The sequence below is a fragment of the Pygocentrus nattereri genome, chromosome 8 (genome assembly GCF_015220715.1).
Source record: "Pygocentrus nattereri isolate fPygNat1 chromosome 8, fPygNat1.pri, whole genome shotgun sequence".
Classification (NCBI taxonomy): Eukaryota; Metazoa; Chordata; class Actinopteri; order Characiformes; family Serrasalmidae; genus Pygocentrus; species Pygocentrus nattereri.
The window spans coordinates 21,721,946-21,748,669 of NC_051218.1; the positions used below are offsets into that span (position 1 = coordinate 21,721,946).

At 39.3% G+C, this 26,724-nt stretch overlaps 1 protein-coding gene across 3 annotated transcripts; it reads left to right on the plus strand.

Annotated features, from left to right (window-relative positions):
* The first annotated feature begins 72 nt into the window (after positions 1–72).
* Positions 73–26,723, plus strand: lonrf1 (LON peptidase N-terminal domain and ring finger 1). 3 transcript variants are annotated; one of them, XM_017698354.2, is made up of 12 exons: positions 73–880; positions 5,111–5,229; positions 7,339–7,461; positions 9,706–9,876; positions 11,854–11,992; positions 12,247–12,322; positions 16,511–16,625; positions 16,841–16,962; positions 17,171–17,329; positions 19,255–19,417; positions 22,214–22,363; positions 23,248–26,723. In XM_017698354.2, the coding sequence occupies exons 1-12, from the start codon at positions 583–585 to the stop codon at positions 23,395–23,397; spliced, it is 1,785 nt and encodes a 594-aa protein (XP_017553843.1). In that variant the 5' UTR covers positions 73–582; the 3' UTR covers positions 23,398–26,723. The 3 variants fall into 3 exon arrangements, with proteins under 3 accessions (XP_017553843.1, XP_017553844.1, XP_017553845.1); XM_017698355.2 differs by having other exon boundaries at positions 11,857–11,992; XM_017698356.2 differs by lacking the exon at positions 9,706–9,876.
* The last annotated feature ends 1 nt before the right edge of the window (position 26,724 follows it).

Below are 26,724 nucleotides of genomic sequence, written 5' to 3' on the forward strand. Positions count from 1 at the left end.
TGGGACGCAGAGCCCGTTGGCCAATAGAAACGGGGCTGGCGCGTCACGTGGTTTTATTTATGTAACGTAATGGTGTCAGGACGGAGCCGAGCGTTTTTCGCAGCACGGTCAGCGCTATGGAGGGACACCGGTAGTGTAAATAAGAAATATTTTAATCACATTTGTGCTGCTAGGCGTTGATGGAGTTGTGCGCAGCGTGCGAGGCGAAAGCCACGCTGCTCGGACTGAAGCCGCGTGAGCCCGTTCATCACGGAGAAAACACTAGTTTGTGCTCACAGACTGGGAGACTGAGGCAGGACTGAGATGAGATTTACAAACGAGTCCCTCGGTGGTAGACAAAAAGTCCAAGGGGAGCGTTTAAGGGGAACAGTTTCATAAAGCTGCTCATGTAAGGAGTGAGTAAGAGACCGATAATCACAGTGAGAGACAGATGGACGCGTTACTCAACTTGTCGGTCAGACCAGACATGCCACACGGCGCGGAGGGGCCGAAACTTCGCCCTGTTTGACACCCTGCCTGACTGAGACGGCTGACAGGGCCTCATCCATTCGACTTAGATTTGCACCCAAAAGCCTGACCCAAATGGATCTACTGGAGTGTCCGATATGCCTGTTTCTCATGTGCGAACCGGTGACGATGTGTTGCGGCCACTCGTTCTGCCGGAGGTGCCTGGGCGCCTGGCTGCCGTCGAGGTGTCCAGCCTGCAAAGAGCGGCTGAAGCAGAGGGACGCGAAAACCATCAAGAACAACGTTCTGCTCTTCAGCATCATCGAGAAATGCTGCCCGGAGGAGACCAAAATGAAGTGCCACATACAAGAAAAGCTTAAAACATGCGAGTTTACTGAAGCCCTGCGGATTGCAGAGGACGGGATAGAGACAGGTAGGAACGGGCAGCAGCCAGTAAGTCTCAAATTGCTGCTGATGCACAGAAATACAGCGATCAGCAACATCAAAACCTCCACCTCCTTATATCCACACTCTGCAGTCACTGTGCATTTTTCAGCTGCACGTAGCATATAGATGCACTTTGTAACTCTTCAATAACAGAAGACCATTCGTTTCTCTGCATCCTCTGTTAGCCCCCTTTCACACTGTTCTTCAATAGTTGAGACCCCCACAGGACCACCACAAAGCAAGAATTATATGGGAGGTGGATCAACACTTCAGTGACTCTGAGGTGGGTGTGGTGCTGGTACAAGTGGACCAGACACAACAGTGTTGGAGTTTTTAAACAGCGTCCACTCACTGTCCACCCTATTACAGACATCTTCTTTATTGGTCCACCTTGTAGATGTAAAGTCAAAGACAGTAGCTCTTTTGTTGCTGCGCAGTTTGTGTTGGTCGTCCTCTAGTCCTTCATCAGTGGTCACAGAACACTGCCCACAGGACACTGTTAGCCGGATATTTTTGGTTGGTGGACTATTCTCAGTCCAGAAGTGTCACTGAAGTGTTTATTAACTCCAGCAGCACTGCTTGTCTGATCCACTCAGACCAGCGCAAGACAAACTAACACACAACCACCACGTCAGTGTTACAGCAGTGCTGAGAATGATCCATCCCCCCCAGTTAATTCCATATTCTGTGTGGTCATATAGGGGTACAGAGCTTTAAAATACTGGGTAAAAGGGGGCTAACAAAATATGCAGAGAAACAGATGGACTACCGTCTGTAATTGTAGTCTATAAGTGTACCTACAGGGTAAATGGAGCTGATGAAGATTATAGCCAAAGGGTGTATACATGCATATCGTTACGTGGATCAGACAGTTACACAAGCCTAAAGTATGCAGGTGTCGTGACAGAGTCTTCTCTGCTTTCTCTATCCACGCTCATAGCCCATCTGTATTTCCACTTCATTTTCCTTTAACTACATAGTAGCTCACCATATAGACCTACATTTCCCAGCTCTCATGGCCAGTCCAGTTCAGTCCAGGAGTGTGAATTAACTGATGTGACCATGTAAGTGGAACTAGTCTTACTATGGTTTAGAAGTTGACTTTTGACTTTTTGGCTCAGAAGATTCAAGAGGTCCAAGCTTCTGGATATGCATTGATGATATTACGTATGATGTAATATGGTTCATCATATTGTGGATGCAGTTCCATAAGTAAAATATAGGCATCTTAGCTGTGGAAACTAAAAAGTGATGAAGTCTTTTTACTCTGTCCAACGTGTTTAGGGATGTTTACACATTTTAACCCTGGTGCGTGTAAAATATTATACTGATGCTTCATATTTTCATCTTTGGTTAGACTGGGAAGGCTTTATTGTAGATTGTTGAAGCCTAATATAGATAAAGTCTCTGCAAGTGCCAGCTTTCACCCACGCATGAAAGCAGTTGAAGAGCTGACCTGATTGTGGAGCGCATTAGTGATTTCATAAGCTCAGGCTAGTTATTAACAGGTTAATGAACTCAGAAAGTGGATTAACATGTTCTGCTAGCAATCAGGCCATGTATCATTCATAATAAACAAAATCAGTCCAGAGGTCAGTAGGGCTGAATCATGATTTGCCTGTGGCTCTGTTTAAAACATGATGCTGACAGTATTTCTTGTTACATGCTTTACACAATGACAATTTTTCACACACCAGAATTGAAAAAAAGATACTTAAAAGGACTTTTAAGGTGGGAATGACTGGGCACCTATTCATAGATGTTGGTTACTATTCATACTATGCTGAATGGGTCGGCAGTATCACAATATTTTATCATTAAATCATGATAAATTATGTCATGATTCACTTTTCTGAGAATATTGTGGTAATAATACTGATCAACTGCATGTTTCATTACAATTAGATGGTACAATTAGTCTAATTGAATTGTCTAATTGAATTTAATGCAGCACAGTATATAAAACACTGTACAAAATGCTGTCCTCAGGGTTTTTCTACTTTTTAAAAATACTTTTCTAAGTAGAGAAATGTATAAAACCTCAGAAAAACAAAATAACTGTGTATGATTTTTCATGAAGATGTCTTCAAGCAGGCATGTGCTGAGCTAAGAATGTTATATCAAGCTGACTACCAAACCGTTTGTCACAATATTTTAATAAAAAGGCTGCATATTTAGAACAAACATAAATGTTATGTTCGAAATTCCATTTTAATAGCAAAATTGTAATGGTGGTTACACAATGTGGGATTCCTGTCTTTAAAAAAAACTCTTATACAACAGTTAGTTCCGGTCACACAAGCTGAGGTGGAGAAGCGTAGTCGTGCTATTATTTCGCCATAACGTCACGATTTTTTCACAAACACTGTGTCAATCTGCTGAGACGTGATTACGTTTGAATTACAGTTGATTTGGTCAGACTCTGAAGATGAAACTACACTAAATTCCCAAACTGTCAGCAGCTGTGACAAAAGAACAGCTGAACAAGCTGGAATTAGCCAGAAACGGACCGAATACCATTTGCCAAACAAAATGGGCTGTAAAATGCTTTACAGTCTGGCTGGAACAACACAAGATTAATATTGATCTGGCAAAAATTGACAAAAGTGAGCTAAACTTGATATTGTGGGTGTTTTATGGCTCTGTCCGTGCTTCAAAAGGCAGTGCTTACAGCAGGCTGTGCAGCGAGTGAGTGGAGCTGCTTGTTAAGGAACTATGATTTGGTGGAAGGAATCGTGAACATTAAAACGTATTAAATGCCACATTTATGGCCCAATTAATTTCTTACTTTTCTTTATTTAACTGTTGTATGAAAGCAATAGGTCATGTGTTATCGCGAATAACATCACGGCTTTGATCATCTATCGTTATTTTGCGATAACACATTCCCTCTTGTGTTATATTGCTTAATTATTGTAATTATTATTATGGGATTTAAGTTTTGCACACCATGCCGTTGGTGAAGCAGCATGTTTGCCTTAAAAATATATGGACTCTTTCAAAGTATCCATGATAATGCAGTGTGTGTGTGTGTGAAATAGTGCTGTATACCTTCTAATTTAAGTATCACCCATCTTTAAGCATCGTGTTGTTATATTTTTACCATATTAGTGTAACTATTTTCTAACACAGAAGCTTCGTGGCCTCAACTCAAAATTACACATAGTTTAAGAGTGTATTAACTGTTGATGTTGATTTGATGATGCAGCATGATTCGTTTTCGTGATGCCTAGTGATTTTGAGATCTTACCAGTATTAGCAGATACTTGCCTTAACCTATTAACATCTGACAGATGTTCAGATATAAAAAAAAGATTGTTGATGACCTATTTATTGTTCTTCGTTATTGTAGCCCAATACAAATAATTATATTTTTCTTTAATTATAATCCACATGGATTTAGTTCCAATTTCTACTTCATAAATGTTTATGTAATGACATTGGTATCAGCATGTATGTTCATCAAAAACATCAAATTTTAGCCCCCAGTTCCAATATTGGCACATCCCCAATTCATTTGTGTGAAATATTAGGTTCAGAGTTGAACTCATGCCTGTTTTTTCTGTCACTAAATGATATTTTAAATCACTAGCAAGATACCCACTTATTTAACTCTGCTGTGAAGCACAGAAATGTCAGTGTTTACTGAAGTCCAATTAGAGGCAGTGGAACATGTGAGTTCTGTCCTCTGAGTATTTTCCCACTTGCATAACCTTTTCTGATGACAGTCTTATTTTGCATGTTTAGTAACCCTGGGTAGCTGTTATGTACCTGCTGCCGTAAGTGCCTGTGATGCAGCTGTGTAGAATTGGCTTGTGTTTTACACAACGCTCTCTAGGAATGGTGGACTTCCTTTTAGTGTCACACCCTCATGTTAATCTGTAACTCACCCTCATCTGTCCCTGTCTGTGTTTAACTTTAAACAGCCTTATCTGCTGTATTTGAACCCTCCGACTGAGATGAATGTGTAACTGTATTACATATTGCTTACATGATCCAGTCCAATTACAAGCAGTTATGTATGCATTGCTGTTGGCCAGTACTGAAGCACTTTTTCTTGTGTAAACAACAGTGTGGGAGGACGACTTGTGTAAGGTTATGCTGTCGAGAAGGTCCGTGCGCCTGTAGGCAACTGCTTGTATTTGGGTAATGCACAGACTGACACAGATTTAACCAAATCTTTTTTTTTCCTCTTCATCTTCATCTCTTCCTCCAGCTCCTGATGATGTTAGTTTGAAAGTGTGGAGGGCGGAAGCCAGCATGGGGCTTCGTCGCTTCTCAGATGCCCTCCGTGACCTGGAGGACCTGTGTAGTGCCAGGCCCAACTGGACTGAGGTAAAGCATAAAGCTGGACACTTATGCCTCCCACTGGCCCTGCAAAATTAGTTGATTTTGAGAGTGAAAAATAAAATGAAGACAAAAGGACTTTTCTGCAAATGTAAATGCAAAGTTACACAATTAACTCATTAAGCCGTACATGACTCATAAGGACTGGCTAAACAGGAATTATCATTAGGAAGTCAGCTGATGACAGAGAATGTAATCAGTTCTCTTTCTTTCCAAACCTTGTTTGTGACAACCACAGGCTCCTCTAAGCAGCTATATGGAGATCAAAAACAGGAGAAAGCTATAAAAAGATATCATAGTGCTTCCAGCTCGCAATATCCACAATCCACAGTGTTATTAAGAATGGCAGTTAAGGGGAATTGTGGAAGTCAAGGCAAGCTCTGGAAGACCAGGAGACCTTTCGGATAGAACTGCTCATTTGCTGTCCAGAAAGTCTAAGCAAAACTCTCATATGATAACAAAGGACCTACAAGAAGGTTTAGCTGACAAGTGAGGTGGCACACCTGATGAAAAGAACACCTTGCCAGCTGCATAGGGGTGGATATATTAAGCTTTGGGGTTGTGTGTATGCCAGTGTCACAGGAAACACTGCTTGGGTAGATAGAAGAATGGAATGCATTTACATATCGGCAAATACGAGAAACAAATGTGACAGTCAGGGAACTGAAGCTGACACAAGCTGGCATCTACAACAGGACAATAATCCAAAAGATACTTTAAGAAGTTCAAGCTGAAGCTTTTGAAATGGCCCTCATAATCCCCTAACTTGAACATCATTGACAATCTGTGGGTAGATCTAAAACATGCTGTTACATGAAAGTTCGCGTATTACAGAACTACACATGTTAAGCAAGAGTGAGTGAAAATTCACTCAGACTTACTGCAGGCTGCAAAAAGCTTTTGCAATGATGTGTGCAAAAGAGGGGTGTTACTGACTTGACAGGGTGTCCACACTTTTGCATACAGCCATATGTCCTCAGTAAATGATTTTCACAGCTCACTGAAACGGGAAGGAATTGGAGTGCTGTTTATATTGCGTTTATATCGATTGTTCATTTCGATACTGTTTTTTGTTTGTTATTGCAGTACTGGCTATAATGAGCCTCCAGCAAATAAGTAAATGTTGGGTTGCATGAGACATACATGCAAGGTGCAAAACAGAAATGAAAGAAATATAAATTATGCACCATTCACACAAATTCTAAGCCATTTTTGTGCATTGTAAGGCTGTCCCTAATCTAGATACATCTACCAAATTCTTTTTTAGTAGAATATTATATTTGTTCTTTCTGTATATGCCTACAAAAACAATAACATGGATTTTTAATTCCTTAAAAAGCTCATCATGGTGATGCTTGTTGTGACAGTAGTCATGAGTGCATATCTCTGGTAGAATTATCTTGTTTAAAGCAATTTTACATGTTAGTTATTGTGGATAGAGTAGTTTATCTGGAGTTACCTGTGCATGTGTGTGCTTTGTAATTGGCTTGTTAGGTTTTTAGCTCTACCTATGGAAGACATATGGTTTAAGCTTGGTTCAGAAGAGCACACAACTGTTACAACATTAGACACAACTCTAAACTACTCTCACCAAGCTAATCATGTCACTCTGCACACTTTTTTTTAATTTAATTATTTTTTTACTAATTTATTCTTCTTAACTGCCCTTTGGTATAGCGTACTGCCGGTTTGAACGGATCATTATGAGAGTGAAGGGTTATGGCATAGTAGGCCTCTATGTTGTTATATCACTTCTGATGTAATGCTCAAAACTGCCTGTGGTATCCAGGAAGGGTAATTTGACTCTTGTGTTGTCAACAGCCCATCTTGCTGTGATGCAACAGTAGCAGTGCAGTTTTCAACAAGTAGGCTATCTATATTGGTGTAGCCTTATGATTAGTAAAGGTCTGGTTTCGCAGACACGGCTGCTTAAGGGTCACTATGTCTGTCATTGATTTGCTTTGGCTTATTTAAAATTTGCTAAGCAAAGAGTATGCAAAGCTGGAGAATAGGTGGAGAACAGAAATCATATTTCACGGTGAATGTCTTGCTTTTCTTGGTTGTGCTTTTTCCCATGCCCTGTGTTCCTGTGGGTAGGGATTCTTCCGGAAAGGGAATGTGCTGCTGGAGATGGGAAGGAAAACCGAAGCGCTTATCCAATTCCACCGCTGTCTGAAGCAGCAGCCTGACTTTGCCCCTGCTAAGAACCAGGTTAAGAAGGTAGGTCAGGCAGACAGTGATGCGCCCACACAAGCTGCACTAACTTTGACATTATTGGATATTATTCATGGACATTACTCATCAAAGCATTTCCCTTTACTCCAGATATAGTCAATCAGCCAATTGTGTTTGATGTCTGAGGTTTCTTTCTGACGCTGTATGCCAGTGGAGGATCCAGAACATTTTGACTGCGGTAGAACGGATGGGACGTAAAGTTAGTGGGGGTGGCCACGAGATATTGAAGCTTAAAGGGGAATTCCATTCTAATTCAGTCGTTGATGCATGTTAAAAAATGTCATTCATAATAATTTCCACCACTGAACCTATGCATATTCTGAGTTACATTGCAAACATTTAATTATAGAGAAATTCTGAAAATGGATGAATTCTTTCAGGTTATCAAAACATGTAAATACAATTGCACTTTATTATATAGAATTTAGTAGGGATGGGAATGTCCAGGAACCTCACGATTGGTTTCGATTACGAATCTCAATGCATCTTTTTTTCTGTGCAGGATTTCTAGCTTCCTACTGTCTCAGGATTTGGTACTTTTAAAGCAAAGTATTTGTAATGATCTATAATGGATTTACTTCCAATATCTTTTATTAATAAATCAAATGGAAGTGATGTGGCAAGTGAACTAGGCAGCTCTCATTCACTGCGCTTGCTTGGAGCACATGAGATGCTGCTGCCACTCATCTGTGATAAAATGCGCAGTTACGGTGAAACAAGACCCAATGGCGCTGGATGTCCATGCAGCACATGTTACAGCCGTCCTGCCCGTTTAGTGATTTTATAGCTTCAGTTTTGGTCTCGTTGTAGAGAGGAGGGGATTGCTGTGTCAGAAGAATATCTTCGAAACTGGACACGTGCAACAAAGACTGAGAACTGCTGTGCAGTTGCGTTACGATGCGTTACTTGCATTCATAAGCGCTGCAGTTGGTTTACTGGCAAGTTTAATCTGAAACGAGAGACTGTCAGACCCTAAAAAGTTACGAAGATGAAATCGCTTCTCTTTAGAATTTTCCTGTTCCACCTTAAATTGGGCTGGTTTTAAATTTGGTGCTTCAGTCAGACAAAGCTGGAGAATAAGAAGCAACTTCATCCTCGTAAAACAGTTTAAAGTTGAGAGACGTTTTACATGAAACGGATCTCGGTTACTTTAGAGGGAAAGTATTCTAGCGGAGATGGGAGGAAAGCGGCTATAGCTAAAGCTTTAAGCAGAGAGAAGTAAGTCCGCGTTTTCGTTTATATTTTTAACCTAACTTATACTAGGACATTTGCACATACTGGACATAAATGTTGTGGGTGCCAAGGTAATCTGATTTGTGTTGAAAGGACAAAATGGCTCTTCTGAACATTTGGGGTGTGATTTTCTCATCATCCAGCTGTGTTTTTTGTTGTTTGCACCTCATAGACTGTCTGGGTGCTGCACTCCCAAGTTCCATCTTATGCATTCCGTCAATATTACGTTATAAATTGAAAATTTGTGAATCGATTCAGAATCGTTCATGTCCACATCGCGATGTAGCCAAGAATCGATTTTTTTCCCCCGCACCATTCATCAACAAGCTTACAAAGCAAAGGCACCACACATGAAGCTTACCATATTATGCATTCTCAATGCTTTTCATATTAGCTGAACTTAAAGATGGCAACACAGATGAGTTTGTTTCTCACGTCAAACTTCAGACAGTCCATGTAGGAAGAGCAACAGCTGCGTTTGCACTGCACATTGATATTGAAAGATTTGGGGTGGCCAATCAAATGCCATGCCTTATCTATAAAAACTGAAAAATTCAGGTTTGAAGTTTGATTTGACAACTTACAATTGGCAATAGGTTTCCCACCTCAGGCCTGTAAACACCCAATTAATTATCTGTTTGACACTTTATAACAAATAAGAAATACAGTATGAATATAAAATTCTGGGTCATTCTGTGTCCTGCCAGGTTGGTAACCCTGTTTAGCAAATCAGTGAAGTTTGAACCAAATGTGTTTTAGCTACCTTAGCCCTGTAGTTCCAATACAAAACTAAAGAAGCAAACTTGATACCCAAAATTTTGGCTGAATGCAACCATTTTGGGTAAGGGGACCTGCATAAATTAGATTTTTTGCCAAACTACTGCTTTAAAGTAGTAGCGCCACAATGAATTCTGGTGCAAAACAAATTTCACTCCAGTCGAACTTTTCTCTTTACTTAATTTCTTGTTGAATTTCTCCTGTTTCTGTGGGGACAAGATTTTGGAGGCAGAAGGGATGGCTGTACCAGAAGAGGTTCCCCGGATCTTGCAAGTTGTGGCCGAGTATCTCAGGGACCCCAGCCCCATTACAAGTTCTGTGGGCCCCTCTCTCGCAGAGGGGCTGCAGTGCTCCCTGAAGCAGCTGGAGGAGAGAGCTGGCTATGAGGAGGTGAAATGATTTTAATACTGCCACACCAACTACATCAGGGATCTTCAGTCTTATCTGCAAAGTGCCGGTGTGGCAGCAGATCTTCATTCCAACCAAGATCAAACCTGATCAATTGTTTGAGGACTGTTTTATTTAAGAGCTCCTACTCAACTGGAGTTCAGACCTGATGTGACACTGAACTTTTATAGATTTCAGATCCCTAATCTAGGCTGACCATCAAAACATTGAGGACATATTGGCTTCTTCCCTCACGTTTTCAGTTAAGAAAAATGGGTTTATGTTAAGAACAGGTTTCCATTTAATAAAACAAAAAAACACCTACATGTTTATTTTAAGGTAAACTGCACAGATTTGCACAGATATATACACTTGTGGACAAAATTGTCGATACACTTCCATTAAAGGAAGAAAAACCCACAATAGTTACTGAAATAACCTGAAACTGACAAAACTAATAAATAAAATTTACAGAAGATCAGCTAATGAAAATCAGACATTGCCTTTGATTTGTGATTCAACAGAATAATTTAAAACAACCAACTAATGAAACTGGCCTGGACAAAAAATGTTGGTACACTTAATATTTTGTTGCACAACCTTTTGAGGAAATCTCTGCAATCAAGTAATTTCTGCAACTCTCAATGAGACTTCTGCACCTGTCCACACATATTTTGGCCCACTCCTTGTGAGCAAACTGCTCCAGCTGTCTCAGGTTTGAAGGGTGCCTTCTCCAGACAGCATGTTTCAGCTCCTTCCTCAGATGTTCAATAGGATTTAAATCGGGGCTCATAGAAAGCCACTTCAGAATAGTCCAATGCGTTGCTCTTAGCCATTCTTGGATGTTTTTAGCTGTGTGTTGTGTCTGTGGACATAAAACTATGACTTGCCAAAAAGCTCCAGTTTTGTCTCACCTGCCCAAAGGGCACTCACCCAAAAGCTTTTTGGCTTGTCAATATGCATTTTGGCAAATTCCAGTCTCGCTTTTTTATGATTTGCTTTCAACAGTGGTTTCCTCCTTGGTTGTCTTCCATTAAGTCCACTTTGGCTAAAACAGCGACCTGATGGTGTGATCTGACACTGATGTACCTTGACCTTGGAGTTCACCTCTAATCTCTTTGGAAGTTGTTCTGGGCTCTTGGTTACTGTTATTATTATCCGTCTCTACAATTTGTCATCAAATTTCCTCCTGTGGCCACGTCCAGGGAGGTTGTCTACAGTCCCGTAGATCTTAAACTTCTGAATAATATTTGCAACTGTACTAGCAGGAACATCAAGCTGCTTGGAGATGGTCTTATAGCCTTTACCTTTTAACATGTTTGTCTATAATTTTCTTTCTTATCTCCTGAGACAACTCACTCCTTAGCTTGCTGTGGTCCATGATCAGTGTGGTACACATCATGATACCAAACAGCACAGTGACTACTTTTCAACCTTTAAATAGGCAGAACTGACTGATTAGAAGTCTGAAGACACCTGTGATGCTAAATACAGGACACACCTTAGTTTAACCTGTGGTCAAATTATTTTAAATCTTTTCTAGCAATACCATCATTTTTGTCCAGGCCAGTTTCATTAGTACATTTTTCTAAATTATAATGAATCACAAATCAAAAGCAATGTCTGATTTTCTTTAGTTGATTTTCAGTAAATTTTTAAGTATTATTACTTTTATCAGTTTCAAGTTATTGCAAAGTTTCCTTTTAACATAAAACAACTATATTAAATTTGGGTTTTGTAAGTGTGCGCTACTGTATCTAGTGCCATTTTAGCTGTATACCACTAGAGTATACCACCACTATGCCGAGGTGATGCCAGAAAAGACATTACAATCTGATATGTGCTGAATTTAGATATGACTGGACTTCAAAGAGAAAAAGGCTTGTGGGAAAAGTGTTTTTCTTCCTTTGCTTCACAGCACAGTATATTTTATCCATTAGCTGATTGACTGGGTCATCTTTTCCCTTTCCCTCTCCGCAGCAGACTCAGACGGCATCTAAAGTCAAGCAGGATGCCAGTACAGAGTGTTGTTTGAGTCTGTGCCAGGCTGTTTCCTTCCTGCCCACAGCCGAGGATGATGAAGAGCTGATGATGAGGAAGGACGAGAGACAGACGAGAGGTGGGAGGATTACAGACTGCAGTTATCACTGCCGTAAACCGCTGACACTTTCCTTGTTAGGTTTTCTCGTAAATTAGCATTTAATAAGCTGATCATTGGGATTTTTAAGCATGTTTTAATTGAAGTACTGAAATATGTGAATAATGCTGTTATCATAAATACTAAATTTTAAATGGTTTTGTCAAGTATCTCATTATGCCTAGATGGTAGAGCTGTGCACATTAATTTTCTGTAACTTGGTTATTATCTCCTAGGCACATGTAGTGTGGACCGAGAGTCATTCCTCAGTGTCCTGGCTACGTCTGACTTTGAGTGCCCTCTTTGCATCAGGTCAGTTCAGTTCTGCAGAATTAGCTTACTCTAGCTTTATTCTTACTCACTGGACTGTAATGCCATTGCACTGATTGGTCAATACAGTCAACTCCATAATTATTTCAAGCATGGAGTCCCGAAACCCTATTGGAAACATTTAAGGTTTTACTTCTAATTCTCCATTAAAACGAATCGGCCAAAAGAAACTATAAGTCATAGAAACGCGAAATTTGGCCAACTGGTAGTAACCCTCTCACAACTCAGGTGCTCAGTGAGAGCCTGATCGGCTTCATAGAGGCGCTACAGCGCACACTGGTGTGTTTAACCCGCCTAACCTGTAGGGTGTACAGCCAAAATTCTTTTTTTGGTTTATTTCTTGGCTCAGACAAAACTAATTTACAATGTGGACCGTTTGACTCCGCCTAGAAAGATTATTTACTTATTTTGATATTATGCAAAAACTAATCCCTGGTTCCCTTTTTTTTCCCACAAAACTGGTGTCAAAGTGTGCACAGGAGCCAGAAGGTCAATAATTATCTAAAATATGTTGACATTTCTACACAAAATGGCTGCCACATGCAAATTAACCTTTCAGTTTTTGTACAGATTTTACTGTAATCTTCACTGGCCAGCTAAAGTGATGATTGGCACATTTATGACAATGGGGGCACTATAAAAGCCAGGGAGCTACACTCACCGGCCACTTTATAAGGTACACTTTGCTAGTAAAAGGTTGGACCCCCTTTTGCCTTCAGAACTGCCTTAATTCTTCATGGCTACTTTCAACAAAGTGTTGGAAACATTCATCAGAGATTTTGGTTGGTTATTGGAGTTGCTGTTGCCTTTCTATCATCTCGAACCAGTCTGCCCATTCTCCTCTGACCACTCACATCAACAAGGCATTTTCGTCCACACAGCTGCTGCTCACTGGATATTTTCTCTTTTTCGGACCGTTCTCTGTAAACCCTAGAGATGGTTGTGCGTGAAAATCCCAGTAGATCAGCAGTTTCTGAAATACTCAGACCAGCCCGTCTGCCACCAACAACCAAGCCACGTTCAAAGTCACTTAAATCCCCTTTCTTCCCCCATTCTGATGCTCGGTCTGCACTTCAGCAAGTTGTCTTGACCACCTCTACATGCCTAAATGCATTGAGTTGAGGCCATGTGATTGGCTGATTAGCTAGTTGTGTACCTAATAAAGTGGCTGGTGAGTGTATATCCTAGCATCCATATGTCCAATTCTGGCATGTTGCATTGTTGCAGTAGTTTTTATGTGGGAAATTACTGACAACCTGATTTGTTGAAAATTGTGAAAACCACTGGCATTCACCACCAATCAGCATTCAGCAGGTGTTTTATGGGTTTAACACTGGCCAGTCATCACAAAACTTGAATGGTATGTCCATGTAGGCAATTTCTATAACCTTATTAAGTTTCATAAGAGGTGGTTACTGGGGGATGCTACTGAGGTATATCTCACTGTGCATTCCACTTTTTAAACATGAAACTTGATCCACATCATACACAGCACAATCTCTAACAACTCTGCAATAACATATTCTAAGGACCTCGAAATTGGTCTTGATGCAATCTGTACAGCATGTAGCATATAACTGATCTGTGCATATGAATGATCCATGTAAGGTAGCAAACCAAGATTTCCGATTGCAGCTTGATATCTTAAACTTAGTCAATGGGCTGATATTAGCTTTCTCAGCTAAAAGAAATAACTTTGCTGGAATGTGTCTATAATATATCAACTAAAGATCATCAAATGGTTGAACAGCTAAACAAATTTGCAAATACAATTTAGAAAGTGAACTCTTTGTTTTGTATTTTTCAACGGTCAATTGGTTTAAATTAACACTAACATACATCATCTTTGTGGGTGGCTGTTCAATAGTTATAACAAATGGAGGTCATTTGATAAACCCAGGCTCTAACGCTTATCTTCTGTCTGCGAAAAAAAAAAAAAAAACTTCAGCTGCCTGAAACTTCTTCATGCATTGTCTGATTAAGGCCAAGTTAAAATATTTGTTCATAATAACACTGATAAAGTGTGTTAAAATGCTAAAAATTGCACCAACTACTCATGAAACTGCTGTCAAAATGTCCACAGCAGTGTGTTTTCAATAATTACCCTTTTCTTTTACTTTCTCTGAATATCACAAAGCTTTACACATTCATACATTCTAAGACTTTGACATAGCATGTAAAATTTGGTGCATGTGGGCCTCTAGAGGACACCCTAAGACCAAAGTAGATGACTGTAATGCAGAGCTCAAACATTGCATTTTCCACCTGTGGTAGAATCCAATATTTTCAGCATCAGCTAGATGAAAAATGGTCTAAAAGGCATGAAACCTCTTTGGAATGTATAACTATGTGGTGTATAAATGTTTTATGCACATATCAAATGATTCAGCTTTGACAGCTAAACAACCTTGCCTATATATATATATATATATATATATATATATATATATATATATATATATATATATATATAAAATTATATTGGAAATTACTTGATTTATGATATGTTTCGCCTTACTTCCTAAAAAAAAAGGTCAAATGGTTAGCATATGTGAACTTTATGTAGGTCTGTGTCATACTTGAACTCAGCCTGCTCAGGATTTATGAAAAATTATTACCTTTTTTGTGCTAGTTTCCTACTGTGTATGATAAAGTCCCAGTTTACTCATTAAGCAAAACATTAAGTAAAAACCAACAACTAAAGTCTATCAGACATTACATAAAATAATGAACATGAAAATTGAAGACCAATTTGAGGAGACAATTATGACAAATGGAGGCCTGTGTGAAATCTGACCGTCCTCTTCTGTCTGCAAAGAAGGTCCTAAATTAGGGCATTAAGCCTTGTTGGCTTCACTGTTCTTGAACTCGCTCATTGCCACTCATGGCTATATCTGGCATAAATGTATGCTAACAATGAGAAAAATCTAACCTTTAAATGAAGAAAATGTAGTCTAAGAAAACAAATCATTTTCAAAAAATATTTTGTTAACAAAACATCACAATTAATAGCATACCTTGAAATTCTTAAAAAAATCTAACTGCAGCATGATCCCATTCATATTTTTACTTGTTTTTAAATGTTCAGGAGCTTTTAAGAAGTTATATATGACCATCTGTTCCACTGGCTTATAATTCTAAGGTTACACATTACACAAATCAAATAAGACAAAAGTGTGTTGTACTTCAAAAATAATAATGTTTAAAACAACCAGCACTAATTCTCTTCTAGGCAGTTTCATTGTAATGTCCACTTTACCCCCAAGCACAGTGAAGAGAGCCAGAAATTTCTCCAAGGATCATAGCTGGAGCTTTACAGAATATTTTGGAATGTCCTAAACTACAATACGATGTTAATTTTATGGCAACAAAGTATGTAGAACTGTGTTCTATGGACAGATGAGCAAAAATAGGGCTTTCTGGCAACAATAAAGAAAAGAGTAAAGAGAGAGATGATTACACTGAATAGAACATCATGCCCACTATTATGAATGGTGGAGGATCTATGATATTTTAGGTCTTTTTTTCCCTCTGAAGGGAACCTTGTTAGGATACATGGCATACTAGGATACTCGTTAGGATACTCGTGTCCAAACTTGCACAAAAAAGTGGATGAAGCTATAGTGAGCTGAAGATGAGAGTCCAAAAGAGAAGATCCTAGGACCCTGAAGGAGCTAAAGAGATCCAGTATCAAGGAGTGGTCTCCGATTCATTGTTCTGTATTCTCCAATCTCATTAAGCTTTATAGGAGAAGACTCATGGCTGTTATCTTGCCAGAGGGAGCTTGCACAAAGTACTAAATGCAGGGGTGCTAATATGTATGACACATGTAGTCTAGTTAAACAAAATTAATAAGGGTTCTTGATTTAGACAGCATTTACTGAAATTAAATGTTATATTCTTTCATACTTTCAGTGTGAAACTAAGTTTATTAATCAGAGACATTTTTTTCATGATCATTTTTAACCCATCTGTACCAAAAGTGCCAGTAATCACAGAGCTGACTGTAGCAGATTGTTGTCAGAGTGCTTTTCTACTGTTGATAGTGATTTAAACTGTATCGTCCTACAGTGCTGGTTAAAGAATGATCTAATTCACTATGGTGTAAACAATGTTTTTAATACCCATTTTTGAAAGAATGGTCTCCAACACATTGTTAATGTGCCTAAGGTTGTTTCATGAGCCGGTCACTACTCCCTGTGGCCACACATTCTGCAAGAACTGTATTGAAAGAAGTCTGGACCATAATCTTCGCTGCCCACTCTGCAAACAATCACTGCAAGAGGTTAGTCTCCAGCACAACTTAAAATCTCAAACACATTCCTTAATACCCTAAGCCTGCTTTGCCGTGCTTTACTCACGGTGTTCACAATCCATTTTAGCTGTAGGAGTGGCCTTTTGCTGATATGAAAAGTACATCTTAATTCTATTTCCATGCATTGCTAATTCACCTCCTTTTCCTTTGCGGTTGCAAATCTCACTTCTTACGTCCTACGCAAGTATTTCAAGAACAGGAAGTACAACCCCACAGTGCTGCTGCAGGAGATTATGACCCGCCTCTTCCCCCAGCAGCTGGCCGAAAGGAAACAGGTGCATGACTCTGAGATGGCTGAGCTCTCCAAGTGAGTTACCCACATTGTGATACCCAAGTATAGGTATCCCAGTGTTTCTTATAGACCTCTGTGCAGGCCAAGTTTTGCAACTTTCCAGATTTACAAGCAACAAAAAAAATCGGCTGTATTTTGTATGCAGTTCGGAATTCACCATCATGACACCAGTGCTGAAAGTATGACTATTTCACTAAGTTTGCCATGTGTCTTCCCTCTCCAGCTTGACCAAGGACATCCCGATATTTGTGTGCACGGTGGCCTACCCTGGCATCCCATGTCCGCTGCACGTCTTTGAGCCCCGCTATCGGCTAATGATGCGGCGCTGCATGGAGACCGGCACTAAGAAGTTCGGCATGTGCAGCTACGAGCATGGCAAAGGGTCAGTCAACACAGGCTACTGGCTTTTAAAGTATATTCAAAATTTCTTACCTCTTTTGAGTCATATTACTGCCTAAGTGACACATGTAACATGTATATCTGCCATTTCAGGTAGTACAACACTTTAAGAATCTGTTTTGATGTTTGTAGTAATTTAAGGTCCAAGCACTGGCCACTTCTTGGAATTTCTGATTATAATTTTTCTTCTCTAAAATGCATTGTGAAGCTGGCACTATAAGGCAACCAAATTTGGACTACTCAGGCAAGTAAAGCGGTCCAAGTTGGCTGAGAGTCTGAACAATGTGGCCACCACGTTAATTAATTCCTTCAGGTAGAGCTCAGTTCACATACATGGCTACAGACTGGGATCACGTTGACCAATTCTGATGAAACTTGTTATATGGAGCATGTGATCCTGAAGCAGCCCACCAAGTCGGACACCAGTTTGTCAATATGCTAAATGCTAAAATGTCTGTTTCTCAACCGCTGACTGACAGATGAAACAGAATTTTCATCCTTAGGCTACCTTATACTTAAGGTCAGAAGGTTCTGGGTTCAAACTCCATCTGAGCTATTGTTGCCAAAGTGGAGCAAGTTTGCAAAAGCTTGATCAGTTTAATTTCTATCATATATTATTTGGAGATCCCCCAACAGTCATTACAAATGGAAATCTTTTCAAAACTCTGACTGCCTGTCATTTTATTCATTCATATTGCTAGCACATAATGCCTCAATGTGGGCTTATTGTGCTTAGTAGTGCATGGACCTTGAAGACTGCCAATTGCAGCTATATTGTAGTTTTGACATTAGCCTTAATCTTTGCTTGAGAAACTAGCTATGGCTTTTTGTACCATTTAACCACATTTACATTTAATTAATAAACCTTTATCAGATTTGACCTTTGGTTGATTTGAATAATTTTTCTTCAACTGACTGAATATTAAAGATTATATTATACAACAAAGCAAACTTTAAAAACCCAAACCTGCTTTGCCAATTTGATACAACAAATTTTAGCCTTTGTAGTAAAAGAGCATTCTAAGTACCAAACTAATCAGACTGCTGATTATGACAGCATTTTTAAAAATAGGTTTGGCTTTGGAAATGTGTAAAAAAAAAACAACATACTGTACTGGGGTTTCACTTTTACACATCCTCCAGATACCTCTTTCAACCGCAGCTTTAGCTTCAAATTCAAACCCCCGAGCCAGGGCCACACCTGGGTTAAAATTTTAGTGCATTTTGCAGAAAAATAATGAGTTTGTGTACCCCAGAGGGTTAATTTCTTATTTGTTTGGTAATCGAGCTAAGTAAGGAGCTTGTAGCCTAATGAGCAGATACTAGGCTACATTAAAACATGCTGATTAACAATATGAGTGGAACAAACAAAATATGAATTATGGGATTTTCATTTTACATTCAAGTTCCATTAATTACCATCATAAACACACATTTTTATACCAGTAATACACCTGTAATATTTCAAGAAGTCAAATGTACTCTGGTTAACGTTAACATTGTGTCTCATACAGAGAAAAGCTCAGCAGACTGTTACATGTACGGCCAAACCACAGTTGCTCTGAGGTCAGCTGATTGTTTAGTCTTCTAAAGAGAATCTCATAAAATCTTTCCTAAACTATTGAGGAACTCTGTGTACTCATTAACATGAGTGCTAATAATGTACTGAAGGCTTGAGGCAATGGCAGTTAACAACAGTTGCTAAGCAGTGAAATCATTGGCCTTGACGCAGTGAAAGTGGTCACAGAAACAAACCAAATTTCACTATATTAATAATGTAGCTTAATAAAATCTTTTCCTCATTTCATTGAGTAGGCCTGTGATCAACCCAGGCCCAACAGTGGTTATGAAATCTAAATGAAGTAAAAGCATGTCTGTGTATCTGTATGTGTGTGTATGTTGGTCCAGGTTTGCAGATTATGGCTGTATGCTGGAGATTTTGGACCTGGACGTGCTCCCTGATGGACGCTCATATGTGGACACAGTGGGGGGCAGCCGCTTCCGTGTGCTCAAAAGAGGCCAGCGGGATGGATACCACACTGCTGACATTGAGTATCTGGAAGACCACAAGGTCTGCCTTAGTTTAAATTAGACTCCAGGTCAGCTAATCCTGGACCTTAACTTATGCGCTCTTATTTTTCATTTACATACCTATTGTCTGTTAACTGGGTTTCTCTCCTGCTCTGACCCGACTCTAGAAATGAGTTTCTAAGGATCTTTCTTCTGGACAGAGATGGAGTGATTATTTTGTCAAATAAAGCACAAACCTAGCATTAAAGTTGCTGGGGTACAGTGAGTTACAGTTTATTAGGTACTTTGTACCTAGTAACATTTGTTTATTGGCCATTTTGACTAGCTACATCTACCTTATAGATGCACTTTATATGTACATATTAGCCGGACCCCTCCCTGTTGGTGTGATCCATCACTGACATACCAGGCCAGCTAATGTTTACTCTTCGTACTAAGTTGGCGTTTTTGAGAAACTGAACAGTTTAGCACTGGTGCCCATGCTTTTCCAGCTGGTAAAAACAGCCAACCAGAAACTTTGTCCCACTCTTCCAAGACAGATTTCTGAATTGTTTCACTGTCTATCGTTTTTGTCATTTAAAGGATAGTTTAAAACAGTAATTATTCACCCACGTGTAAAAATCTGCCTTCAAACTTGAAAGAAATAATGATGACATTTATCGCAATATGCATCAATATTGAACGATATGAATTTTATTTATCATGATAGTATTTTTGGCCATATCGCCCAGTTCTAGTTAATGGGCTATTCTCTGCAGCGCAGTGATGCCTAAAAAAGTAGTGGTATGTTTGTGTCAGTGGCGTAGCTGAATTTAAATCTGTAGCTGCAGTTTAAATTCTGGATCCCCCTTAACCTGGTTACAGCTTTCCCACAGCCAACTACAACTACTGCTAACTAGATACAGTGCATCAGAAAAAGTATTCACAGCACTTCACTTTTTCCACATTTTGTTATGTTACATTATGTTACTTATTCCAAAATTGATTAAATTCATTTTATCCCTCAAAATTCTACACACAGCCCATAATGACAAAGCAAAAAAAAGTTTGTTTGAATGTTTTGCAAATTTATTAAAAAAAATAAATAAATAAAATAAAAAAATCACATGTACATAAGTATTCACAGCCTTTGCTCAACACTTTGTTGAAGCACCTTTAGCAGCAATCACAGTCTTTTCTCATGTCTTTTTGAGTATGATGCTACAAGCTTAGCACACCTATTTTTGGGCAGTTTCTCCTATTCTTCTTTGCAGAACCCCTCAAGCTCCATCAGGTTGGATGGGAAGTATCTGTGCACAGCCATCTTCAGATCTCTCGAGATGTTCAATCAGGTTCAAGTCTGGGCTCTGGCTGGGCCATTTAAGAACATTCAGAGTTGTCCTGAAGCCACTCCTTTGTCATCTTAGCAATGTGCTTTGGGTTGTTGTCCTGTTGGAAGATAAAGCTTTGGCCCAGTCTGAGGTCCAGAGTGCTCTGGAGCAGGTTTTCTTCAAGGATGTCTCTGTACATTGCTGCATTCATCTTTCCCTTTACCCTGACTAGTCTCCCAGTTCCTGCTGCCACCACCATGCTTCACTGTAGGGATAGTATTGGCCAGGCGATATGCCTGGTTTCCTCCAGACATGACGCTTGGCATTCAGGCCAAAGAGTTCAATCTTTGTTTCATCAGACCAGAGAATTTTGTTTCTCATGGTCTGAGAGTCCTTCAGGTGCCTTTTGGCAAACTCCAAGCGGACTGTCTTGTGCCTTTTACTGAGGAGTGGCTTCCGTCTGGCCACTCTACCATACAGGCCTGATTGGTGGAGTGTTGCAGAAATGGTTATCCTTCTGGAAGGTTCTCCTCTCTTCACAGAGCAATGCTGAAGCTCTGTCAGAGTGACCCTTGGGTTCTTGGTCACCTCCCTGACTAAGGCCCTTCTACCCCGATCACTCAGATCCAGATATAAGCTCAGATCCAGCTCTAAGAAGAGTCCTGGTGGTTCCAAACTTCTTCCATTTACGGATGATGGAGGCCACTGTGCTCAGTGGGACCTTCAATGCTGCAGAAATTTTTCTGTACCCTTCCCCAGATCTGTGCCTCGATACAATCCTGTCTCGGAGGTCTACAGACAGTTCCTTGGACTTCATGTCTTGGTTTGTGGTCTGACATGTACTGTCAACTATGGGACCATACATAGACGGGTGTGTGCCTTTCCAAATCATGTCCAATCAAATGGATTTACCTCAGGTGGACAAACAAGTTGTTAAAACAACTGAAGGATGATCAGTGGAAACAGGATGCACCTGAGCTCAATTCTGAGTGTCATGGCAAAGGCTGTGAATACTTGTGTATGTGACTTTTTTGTTTTTTTTATTTTTAATAAATTTGCAAAACATTCAAACTAACTCTCTTCACTTTGTCATTATGGGGTATTGTGTGTAGAATTTTGAGGGGAAAAAATGAATTTAATCCATTTTGGAATAAGGCTGTAACAAAATGTGGAAAAAGTGAAGCGCTGTGAATACTTTCCAGATGCACTGCAAGTAGCTGGTCCTTTTTCATTGATAGGTAGGGATAGAATGTGGTTGACAAATCTTGCATCAACTGATGGCCTACAAAGTGGAGCTGAATGTTTTTTAAAAACACCAATGAGTGTGCATGGTAGGTATACCTAATAAACTGGCTTCTCAGTGTATGAAGTAGGTTGTGAGGAATTTATTTCAGGATCTCTAAGCAATACACAAGTAATAAATTTTGGTGCATAATGCATATTTCAGACCTCAAATTTCCATTTTCTTGGGTGCGGATAATCATGAGTGTGTGTATGTGTTTGCATGTGTGCTGGGCTAAATATAGGCGGATGGTGCAGAGCTTGAAATGCTGCAGCGTCTCCATGACAGTGTGTATCAGCAGGCAAGGGAGTGGTATCACCGGCTGAACAGCCGCATCCGTGAGCAGATCAGCCGCCAGTATGGAGCCATGCCTGAGAAAGACGACAACATCCAGGTCTGAGCACACACCCATGCATACTCTGACACCCCTCCACACACTACGATACCTGTGACATTCACAGAAGCCCATACAGGATGTATAGTAAAGAAAAATCCTACCTGCTCCTTCTCATTGCTTATACACTACATGTCAAAAGTTTGGGGACACCTAACTTTTTTTTGTTTTCTTTCTCAGTTTACAATACTAAACATACTAGGATTATAACCAGGTTTGTTCTAGGAAAAGCACTGTCAAATGTTTGACAGTACGAGCATACATGTAGCCCTAACATTTTAACAATGTGAGGCATTAAAATAATACCTGATACCCAATTAATCTTCTGACTTTGGTGTAGTAAGTTACAGATTTTTTTATAAAATCCCAGGACAGCAGTATAGTTTTTAGACTATAATGAATTTTTATGTTGAAAATAATGAGCTGGATCATTCTACAGTTATTACTTGTTTCCCTGCATTTTAGTCTCAGAGCTTTCCGTTTCAATGTATCAATTTTTTATTCTGTTAAAAATCACTCATTTTCGCCTGGGGAGCAATGCTGGTCAGCATTATTACTGATCAAGTGTGCCTGGCTACACTCAAACAAATTATAGTGTAAAAATTTGTCATCTTTATCTTTGAAATATTTCTATATATTGCTCCACTTAGATTTGCCAATTTTGATTAGAGACCATTTGTGTGAGGCACAATTTTTAAGCCATGTATAACCTATAATTTTGTTTTACAACAGTGTAGTGTGGTACATTACTTTAATATTTTATTCCTTAAGTTAGGTTTAAGATTAGGCTGCAATTACTTTTCTTTAAACAAGTCATCTGTATCAGAATATTCTCTAGAAGTAATGTCTATTGGTCATTTTAGTGTTATATATTTGTTTTGCAGGCATCTGCTGATGGACCAGCTTGGTGTTGGTGGCTCTTGTCAGTGCTTCAGTTAGATCCAGCCTACCAGACAACAGTTCTGTCCCTTACCTCACTGAAGGACCGGCTAGGGCACCTGCGCATTGTACTGGAGTACTTCTCTCAGAGCTAGGCCAAATCCCTCTCGCCCTCAACACGCATACGGACACACACTGTACATCAATCCTCTTTTTACACGTTACGTGCACGCAACTTGAAAAACATTTGTATTTGAATTTATTCACCTCACAACAGACACTTTGATTCATCTTGATGCAAGAGGTAGCGTTCCTTTCCTTGCGCCACCAGAGCAAGAGTACCTGCCATTATTTTTCGCTTTGCCAATGAATATGTACTTCAGACATGTGGTATGTGTTAAGTTTCCAATTGCTATGGATTGGAAAAGGTTTATTGTTGAAGAACTATATTTGCTTCTGTTGTTGTTTTTGACAGGCTTGTTATGACATGAGTTATCAGTATAGATAGAAATAGAATTCTACTGAAGTGTAGTACCATGGAATTACTCATACAGTTTCTCTTTTGAAAGAAAAGAAAAAAAAAATTAAAAATGATCTGGCAGCCACACCCTTACGTCATGCAGTACACAGATGTTGCATGTAGGTTTAAAATGTACATTTCTCATTCTAGAATCAGTCAAATATAAGATGCCTTTTGGAAACAGGGAATGTCCCTATCTGCAGTTTACCTTAAGAATTCTTACTTATCTAAATTCAAGATTTCATATACACAAAAGGTGACAAACTTGTGTTAGTGCTACAGGCTTTTAAGAGTGAACTCTAAATTAGGCTGCTTGTCACTGGCAGGCATATTAAAATCCATAACTGAAAAGGAGCTGAGTGCATCAAATGTAATGCATTGCTACATATGATTTCATTTACGCAGCCTCGACAATTCCACTCATAATTCAAGAAGTGATCAGAATGCCTTTCACCTCAGACAGCATGAGCAGAGAAATTAATATTGCAATAATAGATGAATGGAATAACCTTCAAAGCTCCTCGTCTCAGCAGATTCTTTGTATTTTGTATTTCCGGTTGAGGGCTCCTCGCCATCCTTTCTTTCCTCCTTTTCTTTTGTTCAACCTGAATATTAAACTGAAGGCAGGCATGCTCGGGGAGTGAAAGAGTTTGGTGTGTGGAATACAACAAAAGCTTAACATGGAGATTTTAGATGTCCTAAGAACTGTCAGGTCGTGCTGTAAGCCTTGTTCTGTGCTAATCAAAGCTTTCAGAAGGTCTCTGGCTTTCTCAATGTTACTCTTAAAGGAGATTTGTGCCTTTGGGTCTAAAGCCTTAATCTGGTTGAGAAAGACACAAGGACGCTCTTAAGCTCCGTTATTTTATTTTATTTTTTTTTAAGTGGAATGTTTCAACTGCGATGCTACGCGATTTGTTAATGGACAAAAGCTTGAAAAACTTTTTTGTTTCCTACTTTTGAAAACTGTGTGTTTGTTATGAACGTGTTTCGACATCAGAGTCATTCTTGGGTTAAGAATCACTGCTAGGCATTCGTTTTTGTCCTCAGACATCTTTTCTACCAGCACTGAAGCTGATCTTTGCCATATCATTTATTTTTTAAAACACCATGTTCAATACAGTAAAATACATACTGCATAAATGCTAGTATATATGGGCATGGATACAAAGAGACCATGAGGGAGGAAACAGTTGAAGGAACTGATCTGGCAAAGAGGCCACACTACTCTGTTAATGTAGCTATCTGCTTAGAGCAGTCTGGGGGTCACTCTCTAAAGATATTAGATAGTAGATAGTAAAGGGACAGTAGTTGAGCTGTGAGAAGACATTGTTCTTTTTAAATAAAACCAATTGCATCTGCACCCCATGATGCTGATTGGTCCTGTCATTTACACTGTTTGTCTTCAGGAATGGGGATCCCAGGGTGTCACCGCCACTTAAACAAGAAGCAAAATCCTCCAATGAGCCAGTCAGACAGTTGTAGGCCACACCCCATGTTAATAAGCAACATATGTAAACCAATCAGTGCACTCCCTCAGGTTCTGAGTGCACATAACAGGGACAAAAAATAGGCATGTTTATAGTCACTTCTTTCATAGTGTGACATGCTAAGTCACAGCAGGGTATCTGCAGAGGCCTAAAACCTTCGGATTTATGCAATTTTACATTGAACCCAGATGTAGTCAATCTGCCAGAAAATGTTTAGTGTCCAGATTTCCCTTCTTGAGTTTAGCGCTGCAGTTACAAAACTAACATTGCTAACAAATATTACAAGTCAATAGTCACCCAAATCTTTTCCATAAATTAGGATGTCTGTAAAATCTTTTTTCAGGTCCCCCTCTTTTTGGGACCTGAAAAACGTGTGTAATTTGTCTGAAATGGCCTGGATTCAGCTTTGCTTTCATGTCTATGTTTGCTTTTACAGTCTGCACCTCCCTCTTTTTTGAAAAACACAACACGTTCAATCTACATAAATACATCATCCCCAGAACTTCTCAACCTGCTCAGACTGCATTCAGCTCTTCATTTAAGTCCTGCAGACCAAATGTGGTTTGGAAGACAAAACTTCATGTAGCTGAACACTGCAGGCAGCTATTTTAGACACCCTCTTATCTAAAGTGATGATGAAGCTTTGTTCATTTTTTTCAGTAAGTCAAACTGTGTCCAAAACCACATCAAGTCTGTGCTTCCTTACTAAAGACATGGATGCGATTTAAGCAGATTGAAATTATTTCCAGGGATGTGTTTAAAGTAAAGATTTATGACTATGGCCTTCTAGTATTTGTTAGCAAAATTAGCATTATAGTTACAGTGCTAACTAAATCCAGGGTAAGTAGAAAAGTGTATAATACACAAGTATAGAGATCTGGATATCATAACTTTAAACTATAAACACAGCTCCTCAGTTTCACAATAAACTGACCCATGAGGGAGTTCACAGAAATTTCAGTAAAGATACAAAACCTACAAATGACAGCAGCATAACTACATGCCGTTTATATGAAAGGGATAGTGCAATTCAGCTTTTTATCTAAAAACTAACTATATAAAATGAATGGCAACATGTCGTTCACTACATAAATAAACATTTAGATCACCGTAAGAGATACGTTACCTTTTAGATTTTCATTTCTTGGGGAATTCAAGAATCGTGCTGTTTTTTAAACATGGCACTCGGTTTTGAGGCAAAAAGACTTCTGCCTGTTTGACCTTTCGGAAAGGTTTTTAAACAAAATCACACAAAAGCCAATCTTTACTTTTGATTACAAATCAAGCAATATTAAATAGTCAAAAGGTGAATATGGTTATACCTATTACTGTTGTTTATTATTTCTATTCAATGCTGGTTTTGGGGTAGTTCTAACTTGTGGCACACCATTTTATCCAGTTAATCGTTTATGATGACCCATAATAAAATGTTAGAAATGTACCACTATGAATAATAAAATACATTGAAAATCTTT

What these genes read in the sequence shown, in the direction of transcription:
- lonrf1 (XM_017698354.2), top strand. Translation starts at nt 583, where the DNA reads ATGGATCTACTGGAGTGTCCGATATGCCTGTTTCTCATGTGCGAACCG. An exon ending in GGACGAGAGACAGACGAGAG is followed by an intron (nt 11,993 to 12,246) that starts GTGGGAGGATTA and finishes ATTATCTCCTAG; the next exon opens with GCACATGTAGTGTGGACCGA. An exon ending in AGCTACGAGCATGGCAAAGG is followed by an intron (nt 17,330 to 19,254) that starts GTCAGTCAACAC and finishes ATGTTGGTCCAG; the next exon opens with GTTTGCAGATTATGGCTGTA.